The 10,087-nt window shown below is 41.9% G+C and overlaps 1 protein-coding gene across 1 annotated transcript; it reads right to left on the minus strand.

Annotated features, from left to right (window-relative positions):
* Positions 1 to 1,099: 1,099 nt before the first annotated feature.
* On the minus strand, positions 1,100 to 8,052 carry LOC310829568 (vomeronasal type-2 receptor 26-like). Its single transcript, XM_083708203.1, has 5 exons — positions 7,802 to 8,052; positions 6,496 to 6,787; positions 4,205 to 4,420; positions 3,642 to 3,768; positions 1,100 to 2,018 (listed from the first exon to the last, which is right to left on the minus strand). Exons 1-5 carry the CDS (start codon positions 8,017 to 8,019, stop codon positions 1,117 to 1,119), a joined length of 1,755 nt encoding a protein of 584 aa, XP_083564329.1. The 5' UTR covers positions 8,020 to 8,052; the 3' UTR covers positions 1,100 to 1,116.
* Between the last annotated feature and the right edge of the window lie 2,035 nt (positions 8,053 to 10,087).

The raw sequence follows: 10,087 nt of genomic DNA on the forward strand, positions 1-10,087 counted from the left end.
GAATAACAAAGATCACCACTGTAGGCTTTGGTCTGTTCCCAATCCCCCTCTTTATCTCTGAATTGTACTGGGATATTTAGGATGACCTTCACAGCCTTTGTTCTTTGTTTTCCTAGTGGCAACTGAAACTCCACAGGGGTTTGGTTGAACATAGTAACTAATTACTGTCCTCCTGACTAGGTAATTGTGTAGTTAATTATTACATTAAAGGCAATTCTTAAGTGAAGGATTTGGAGTCCTTTTGGAATTAAGAAACATTTGCAGCACTTTTCTTCTTAGAAAAACATGTGCCGGTAGCTCATAACCCTTGAGTACCCCCAGAAAAAAAGGAATGGTTGTTTGTTATATTCTAAAGAAAGGTTTTCTCTCACACTTTAGGTACATATTAACATTCTCTGGAAAGTATAAAGGTAAAGGTACCCCTGCCCGTACGGGCCAGTCGTGTCTGACTCTGGGGTTGCATGCCCATCTCGCTTAAGAGGCCGGGGGCAGGCGCTGTCTGAAGACACTTCTGGGTCATGTGCCCAGTGTGACAAGCTGCATCTGGCAAGCCAGCACAGCACACAGAAACACCGTTTACCTTCCCACCAGTAAGTGGTCCCTATTTATCTACTTGCACCCGGGGGGTGCTTTAGAACTGCTAGGTTGGCTGGTGCTGGGACCGAGCAACGGGAGCGCACCCCACCACGGGGATTCGAACCGCCGACCTGACGATCAGCAAGTCCTGGGCGCTGAGGATTTACCCACATCGCCACCCGCGTCCCTTCTGGAAAGTATAGAGGATTGTTTTTAACAATGTGACAAGCATTACACACCACCATCAAAAGTTTGGAGACAACATGATTCAGGACACTTGTTTTCAGCTGACTTCTTAACATTCAAAAAGCACCTTGTCAGGGGTGGGGCAGGCGGCAGCAGCAAAAATTGCTGAAAAGCAAAAAAAGACAGTACAATGGAGGGATGGGATACAGACAAAATCCTTTCCCCTTACAAATCTTAATTCAGTTTCCCAAATTAAAATTTCATATTAGAAGAATGTGGAAGTCTGTTGGAAAATCTACATAGAGCAACTACAGAATTAAAAACTAAAAAGTATGATGAAGAGATGCAAATTCTTCAGGCCCTATTTCTTATTAGATGCTCCTTGTTGTTGAACTCAGGTCGTAACAAAATAATGTAGCATTTGGGAGCAAAGATGCAAGCCAGAAGACCAGCACCAGAGGCTAAGATAGAGAAGATCTCCACAGCTACCATGTGTTTTCCCTTTGTGCTGAGGTAGGTTGGAACAAAAGATACCCAGACACTGCAAAAGACCAGCATACTGAAAGTGATGAACTTCGCTTCATTGAAACTGTCAGGTAACTTCCTGGCAAAGAAAGCTACAGTGAAGCTGACAAGAGCCAGGAAGCCCATGTAGCACAGAACACAGTAAAACATAGTCACAGATCCCTCATTACACTCTAGAACAACTTCCTTAGCCATTGAGTGCATATCAATATCTGGGAAGGGGGGTGAGGATCCCAGCCACACAATACAGATGCCTGCTTGAATAAGAAAACAGGAAATAACAACGGAATTGGTCAGTCTCTTTCCCACCCACATCCTCATCCTGGATCCTGGTTTAGTAGCCATGAAAGCCAGAACCACTGTGATGGTTTTTGCCAACACACAAGAAACAGCTACTGAGAAGATGATGCCAAAAGCAGTTTGTCGAAGGAGACAGGTCGCCTTGTCACGTCGGCCAATAAATAGCAATGCACAAAGAAAGCAGAGTAGGAGTGAGATGAGGAGAGTGTAGGTGAGGTCTCGGTTGTTGGCTTTGACAAGGGCTGTGTTGTGGTGCTTCATAAATGTTCCCAGCACCAGAGCAGTGATCAAAGAAAATGAAAGAGCAAAGCAAGCTAAGCTGATGCCCAAAGGTTCTTCATAAGACAAGAAGCTTATATCCTTGGAAATACACATGTCCTGGTTCTTGTTTGGATATTCTTCATCTGAACATTTATTACAGTCATTCATGTCTATAAAAGAAAACATGTAGCCTTAGTCTCAGCAACATGCTGAAATTGTTCTTTCCTGACAGATAAGATTCTATGTTAATATGTGTCAGGGGTTCAGAAGGAGAGACACAGGAGGGGGAGCAAATGGAGAGTGAGGAGGAGGAGTACGAGGGGGGCGCAGGCAGTGACAGTGGCCAGAGTTATTCCACAAGCCTCTCTAGCGAATCGGAGGACTCACAGAAGGGAGCGCCGGTGGCCAGAGCAAGGGAGATTCCAAGGGAGAAACCTCAAGAGGGAGGGGCCAGCGGGGAGTCCCTGAACAGCAGCTGGAGATCAGGGCCAGCGTCTCCACCAGAGCGCAGTGGGGAGGGGGAGTCCCAGGAGTCGGGACCAGTGTCCTCACCACCAGAGGGAGGAGAGGAGTCAGGTTTGGCAACACCCACATCAGGAAGCGGGGAAACGGTCAGAAGGAAAGTCACCGGCTGGGCGCGCACGCCAAGTTCAAATGTACAGGAGCGCGGCACAGCGGGGAGCCCGGGAAGGGAGCCAGGTCCTAAAGCCCGCCGGAGGGAGGGGCAAGACTCAGGAGGCTCCGCGTCAGAGGAGTCCAGGAAGGAGGGAACCCCAGAGGGCAGAAGGACCCAACGCAGGAAAGAGCAGCGCAAGAGGTGGAGCCGGGCTAGAATCTTAAACTGGTGTGGGTGGAGCAGTGAGTCAGAGGGGACTTAGCCGGTCTAGCGTTAAGACGTGGGGCTGCGCGCCCAGAGCTTGGAAATGGAAACTAAACTTCAATAAAGACTTTTGTATATAATATCCACTGGGCGTTGGTCCTCTGTGAGCTGGGACCTAGCGGCAGTCCTGACAATATGATATAGCATTGTCAGTGTTTTTGTAGCTCTAAAGCTACACTGAGCATCTCTTGACACTTCATACCACATTGTGACATTTATTTCAGTTAATACCTGGTCACAATATGATCTAATCTTAGGTCATGACCATAAAATATGTAAGAACCATATATTTGGTAATTGATACATTTTGATTGGTTCTTGTATTCTGTTTATTTTCCCCTTCTTCCTTCATTAATTAATTTTTGAGCATTTACGGTTTCCGGCCATGCCAACAAGTCAATGGTGGTTGTTCTTCATAGCCCTCCAGGGGTTACGAAAAAGTTCAGGCAGGGGAAAGAGAGGAGATTAGGTGGGGGAGGGAGGGAGAAGTAAATTAAATATATATAAATACACAGACAAACAGAAATGTAGAAAATAAAATGATGAAAATGATGTGGTCCTGGATGATCATAGAGTGATCTCCTTATTTCACATCCATTGAAATTCTTTGAAGGCAGGGCCCCTTAAGCTATATTACAAAAGTTAAGTGTCCAATTCACAAATGCATGAACCAGAACAGCTAAGTTGGGGGGGGGATCACAAGCTTCAATTTTAAAAAAGCAAACAAACAGGTAATGTGTATGAAACCTCAATGTGTAGGTGATACTAAAAACTACCTTTGATAGTTTTCTTCTCTGATAAGATATCATCAGAACTACCCATTATATAGATACACAGAAGGCACTGTCATTTTTATTGACTGGATCTGTTTTTAAAACCCTGATTCAAGTGATTTTGTATATCAGATACTTACCCTCCTGATCTGAAATCTTCCCTTCTGGACATGGGATGCAATCATAGCAGCAAAATGGCTTTCCCTCTTTCACTTTCTTCCTAAAACCTGGGTGGCACCTCTCAGTACATAATGAAAGAGGCTGGGACTAATCCATAAAAGAGAGAGCAGAAAAATAATGTTCAGAATAATGCGATTAGAATCCTTTCCTTTGTGTGAGCATTTCATTTGTTACTAAAGTCATACCTCTTTTCAAGAGACTCCATCTCTGAATGGAGTCAGAGGCAGCTCATCCTATTTTACCACCTGAGGCAAAACAGGAATTGCTGCCTCATGGCCCCTCCACCATGTCCTGGCTCTCACATAAATTGATGGGAGCCAGGGTGCTCCTCAAAGTGTTGCTGATCATTTTCCCTCTGGGAGAGGTCAATTGACAAAATTGTGTGCAGGAATAACCCTGGTCTCCCAGAATTCAGTGGGAGTTGGGGTGCACGTCAAAGTGTTGCTGTTCCCTTAGCTTCCCTGTACAGGGGCTGGGAAGATGAGTGGCAATGCTACTCAAATGGCTAACAATTGGTGCCTACCTGGTTAAACCAGTCATACCATGTAATAGCATTCACATTGATACTGAACATTTGGTTGGCATCTACACTCCCAACTTTCACTCTGTGAAATGATTGGTTTGAAGAAACAATCCAGTTGATTATATCAAATCCAGCCACTAACTCCCCATTTTGATCAAAAGAAATCTTGTCTCCTCCACTGTTGTTAAAGGACACACTTCTGAGAAAGTGATGGATCTAGTTTGAATAAGGAAAAGGCCAGAATTTAGAAGTGGACACAGGTGGGCCTTTCATAACAAAATCGAATGTTAGGTACAACATTCTGGGTGAGAAAATATTCATGATAAATGTGCTCACTCTTTAGGATTCAGAGATAGATTATACAGTTGCAAAGCTCTGTCACTTGAGCCTATTACCTGCCCAAACTGTTGATTCTGATACTTCTGGCCTCCTCTGCCTTCCTTTGCTCTGAATCTAAATGAAGACTTGTCATGTAAAGCATGGGCTACAGCATAGACAGCATTGTAGATGCTGTAGCTGTGGCCATTCATTCCCATCTCAAAGAATGGTGCTGGAAGGCTCTCCAGTTTCTCCTCCCCAGTGCAAATATCTCCTTCCACATCTTCCACATCTGGATCTGAGAATACGCAACTAAATGTCTGTTGCCAGAAGTCCTTGATAAAACCATCTTCTTTTGTAATGGAAGGATTTTGGCTCTCAATAAATGGTTTGAAATTGGGGATGTAACTGGAATGAATTGTGAAGGACAGGACACCATGGAATATTTCTGTTTCCCAATTCTTTTGGTAACCCAAGGAAGTGAGCTCCATTTCAGCTGTTGATATCCACACTAAGCCCTTTGGTAGGCTTGGTGGATTTCTCGAATAATAGGGAAGCCATCTCAAAAACACCATGGAATTAGATTCACCATAAAACACAACTACATTGGTTGTACTTTTCATTATTACATTGTGTATCCTTGTCCCATCTTCTAGCATTTCATCCAGTTCAGAGCCAGAAGTTAACATAGGGACTCTTATTTTAAAGTCAAAGCAGACACCTCTCTGGTTAAATACTGGCAAAACAGCTTGCAAAAATCTTTCACCATTTTCATTATCCATTACAAGGACCCCAATCCATGTCCACCTGAAATGCAGAAGCAAAGAAAGAATCCCTTTGTACTGAAGGGCTTCATGGGGAACCATCTGGTAGAAAGAAAGTCCTAGGTTTCTATCATTCAACAATGGGACAGAACCATATGTGAGCTGAAGAGATGAAGAAGGCAATAATAATCAGATATATATTGTATATTGAAGGTTTTAAAACATATCCATGTAGGTTAGAAGCCGGTATTGTTCCCTTTTCAGATGAAAGCCATATGTCAACAAGATAGGGAATTACATTTTGTTGATTCCCGCTCCCCTCAGGGGAAACCACTGCTCCCTAAACCTGGAACAGTTATTTGTGGAGTATGGGGGCTAAAGGGGACAAGAGGATTTTTTTTTTTTAAAAAAAATCCCAGCTCATCTGTAAGCTCATTATGCAGCTACACTGGTTTCTTTAGGTGCCTCCCCCATTTCTTTCTCTTTGGAATCATCTGCATTTGTGCCTTCCGTATTTCACCTTTAAGAAACTCCCATCCATCTTGGGCTCTCTTCTCTCTGAGTATTTCTGACCATGAGATCTCACCTAGTAGTTCTTTAAGCTTTTTTGAAATTAGCATTCTTACAATCCAGAGTGCATGTCCAACTACACATAGCTTTCCCTTGCCTCTAACTGTGTTTTCCCTTAATTGGGTCTACCTGGATGTCCACATAAATAGTGAATGCTTATCTCCCTTAAACTCTCCTTCTTGCCTTGATATTAGTTACTCAAGTTCTGAGCACTTGTTTTTCTTTAAATTACATGCAGAGTTCACCTGGCAAGGTGTGGTTCTTCCATATATTGATGGTTTTTATGTAGTCTTATTTGCACTTAATTTTTTTCCGCAATGGTGAATGTACTATGAAGAATATTTTCTTCTGCAGTTTAAGCCCTCTTTTAACCTCCTGAATTTAATGCAATCGAAACAATAAAACAAAAGAAACAGCAGAACTGACAGCATCATAAAAACTCTATCAGCAACATCGGACTAAACTTCTTGTTTTTCAAGTTTGGCTCTGAGATGCATGGAAAAAATAAGTCTGTCTCGTTTTTTGCAAGGCACACATTAACGTCTTTGAATCATAGAATATGAAATGCAGTATGTCTAAGAATATATGTGTTAACTCCCCATGTTACACCCACTCACCTACAGACAGAGAGATTCCTACCTGTGGAACCTTATAGTTACTCAAGAGAGTTGCCACGTAAATGGAAATTTGGGCATCCAGTCCTCCAACAACTGCTATTAGATTTTTTTGCTTGTCACATAGGTAGTTAGGGATAAATCTCTCCAGTGCTGATAGAAGCAGCATGGTGGCATGATAAGTCCTCCTTGCGTTGTTATAACTGTCATAGATGTGGAAGCCCAGAGTGAGATTGGGTAAGATCAGAGAGTTTTCATTTATCTCCTTTACTGCAAAAGCCAAAGCCAGGATGTGTTGGTAATGCTTAGAGACTACACTGAAATGAAAGTGAGATTCTGTTTCAGAAAGTTATTCCACACTTAAAAAAAAGCAATGTCATGGTCTTCTGTACCTACTTTTTTCAAAAAGCAAGTATTACAGCATTTATAAGGTATATATATTTATAAAAAGATAAACAACACCAATGTTCACATTGAAATTTCAACAACGGACAATTAGCATATTTTGACCAATAGATGCATCATGGTGTACAGTATGCAAAGAGACAGGATAAAAGTACAAAAAAAAATTCAACCATTACTATTTGAATACTCAGAAATTATACATTTTAAATTAGGAGAGTGGTGAGGATAATGACAACTTACCAAGAGTTATCATGGTTTGAAAATATTTTGTTTAATAACCCAAAGAAAGCAGTTTCCAAAATATACCGCCAGGCATTGCATTAGCAAAATTAGCCTATCATATTTGGAAAAATAAGCAGCAAATTTACTAAAAGGAAATCCTAGGAATGATTGTTTATGGGGGAAGCTCAGTAACTTTATTGTAGCTTCTCTACTGCAGGAAAATTGTTTAAAGGTGATAGATATGGTATCAACCCCTGGTGATAATTTTAAATATGATGAGTGAGATTTTATCTATTGTACATGAATCTGTAAATCTGTTAATGGCTTTTGGAAGCTAAGAAAGCAAGTTATTAATGTTATCTTAGTAGAAAGACTGAGGCTAGAACCTACAATATTTTTATTCAGAATTCTAAAAGGAATACTGTTTAAAGATCAGGAGGATATTGCTCTTTATCTAAATGGAATTGGGGTGGGGGTTTTTTGTTTGTTATTCTATGCTTTCTTTATTTTATGCTTTTATATTCCGTGTGTGCAATGACTGTAACTTATTTTATAAAGCTACCTTTTCTCACCAGACCCTCAACCCTTGCCTTAAACACTTTAGCTTTTTCCTACAACTCAACTCAAGCCGCCGATGTTTCAAGGCTGTAGTTATCCCAGTGTCTGAAAAAGACAAGAAAAGCAAACAGTTATTAAGACCTTACGCAATTGGTTCCATCAGCACAGGCAGAGGTTCTTCTGTGAAAGGTAATAAACTGGTGACGATGCCAGCATGATAAGCCACACCACCGATGATGAGGTCTCCTGACTGCTGATATGTGTGAAGTGGAGAGTGTGGATAAACCATACTGCACTGAGCAGTGTGAGCCTTGCATACCATGTGAGGAAACAGTGCCAGCAGCAAGAGCACTAAAACTACCATCCTCAATACAATACAAATCTTTCCTCTGCTCTTAAAGTCCCCCCGCTTTTATAGCACAATAACTACAGCTTCTGTGGTTAAAACTTCACGATTTGAACATTTTACATTTTCCTGATAAGCCTGAAGCGTGAAATATCCAAGATCAGAGCTGTGAACCTCCCCCTGTTCCCCGTCCTTCTCCCCAGCTCTGAATTGTATTGGGTATATTTATGACATCCTTCACAGTCTTTGCTCTTTGTTTTGGTAATGGCCATGCAAATTCCACAGAGGTTTGGGTGACTATCAGAACTAATTACTGTCCTTTAATTGAGAAGTCAATTGTTAAATTAAATGTAATTGTTGAGTTAAAACTGGAAAGTCCCTGTGCAAATGAACAAAGTTGTTTGTCTCATACTCTGGAAAGTTCTTTTTTTGACACAGATTTTCTCTTTCAGTTAGGAAAGGAAGGGGTAAAAAAGTTTGAAATGAGAAAGACGACGACACTATTTTCAAAACAACCACCACAACCACAACAATGTTTCCTGTTGGCATTAGCTCAGCCTCTCCTACATTGAAGTCATTATTTTCCCCCTCCTCACAATGGCTATTTTGTATTATGTGATGTCCCCAATATGGCCATTTTGTGTTATACCATGTCAGCCATTTTGTGAATGGTGCCCACAGAACTTTTTTTAAAAATCCAGTGTATCAACTGGCTTCAAAAAGGTGGTGACGGCTGGAAAGGGAAAAGAAAAAATGTGGGGTCAGTAACCAGGCCCTGTAGCAACTATTAAGAGTCATGGTCAAGGAGGGCTCCCATATTTCAAAAAGTAAAAGCCAGGACACCCCAAAATTGTTGAGCTTGCTGAAGATCCAGGACAGACCTCTGCTTCCAGGAAATCCCCCTGAACATCATTTCCACCTTTGAAATTCCAGTAATGTCCAGGATTGTGGTCAGATTGCCCTCTGACCTCCCACCAGCACATCCTGGGAAACTTCCAGTGCATCCCACATGATTACTCCCAGCATTGTCAGCAAAACACTGAGACCTTGGGGTGGGAGGGAGGCTGCACTCACTACAAAGTAACTGGACTGATATTTCTCCTTTGAGTGTCTGGATATTTACAAAAACTCATGAGCCTGCTCTGACAAATTAGCAAGGCATATTGTGGGTAAAGCTGCTCTTGTTCTTACTGAACCGCTCTTGATACAAGTCCTGTGTAGATATCCGGAGCAACATCTAATCATTTTGTGGGGGATCATTTTTCAGATAATGAAGCCTCTGGATGTGGACGCAGTGCTTTGGTAGAGGATTTGCCTGTTACCTACATGTTTAAACATTTCCCTTCTTAGTTATTAGAAAGTGTAACTTTGTTGATTCTCCCAATTCACTCAAGAACTTTTGATACCACAGACCATGGCATCCAACTGAATTGACTCTGAGATGCAGGAGTCGGGGATATTGTGTTTCCACTCCTAGCCACAGGGTCTGCTCATGTTTGAACAGTTGGTTTCATCTTGTATCCATTCTTTATAATATATGCATGACGCAAGGGTATAACACAGGATTCACAGGAATCACAAATGGCAGGCTCAATCAATGTGATTTGGAAAGATTAAACAGGACCCCCCTCCTGAAATTCAACATGAGAGAAAGTTGTACCTTCCTATTATAGAGTGCAAAATGGTTGATACTGGGGAAGGCACACTTTTAAGTACTTAGATCCCGGGCCATTTAGGACTTTATATGCTAGTACTAACACCATGAATTAAGCCCAATAGCTCATTGGCTGCCAATGCACTGCTTTCAGAACCAGTGACACATTATCCCATCAGGCTTCCCACTTACCAGCCTAGCAGATGCATTCTGTAATAGCTGAGATCTCTGGACCATCCTCAAGGTAGGTCCCACATAAGCACATTGCAGCAGACGAAACAGGAGGCCACCACAGCACAAACAACTGAAGTCAAGCTTTCCAGATGCAGGGATGGCTGTAGCTGGTGAATCCTTATTTTATTTTTTTCATACACTTCATCCCATTGCAGGGAAACCACTGAAGCTCTCCTTCTACAATTGATACACTTTTGA

Source organism: Podarcis gaigeae, assembly GCF_964106915.1.
Source record: "Podarcis gaigeae genome assembly, chromosome: 13".
Taxonomy (NCBI): domain Eukaryota; kingdom Metazoa; phylum Chordata; class Lepidosauria; order Squamata; family Lacertidae; genus Podarcis; species Podarcis gaigeae.

Excerpts from the sequence above, each read along its gene's own strand:
- LOC310829568 (XM_083708203.1), bottom strand. The coding sequence starts at position 8,019 with ATGGTAGTTTTAGTGCTCTTGCTGCTGGCACTGTTTCCTCACATGGTA. Across the intron at positions 6,788-7,801 it reads GTGCTGATGGAACCAATTGC|TGTAGTCTCTAAGCATTACC; the intron begins GTAAGGTCTTAA and ends CTTTCATTTCAG. Across the intron at positions 4,421-6,495 it reads GTAACTATAAGGTTCCACAG|ATCCATCACTTTCTCAGAAG; the intron begins GTAGGAATCTCT and ends TATTCAAACTAG.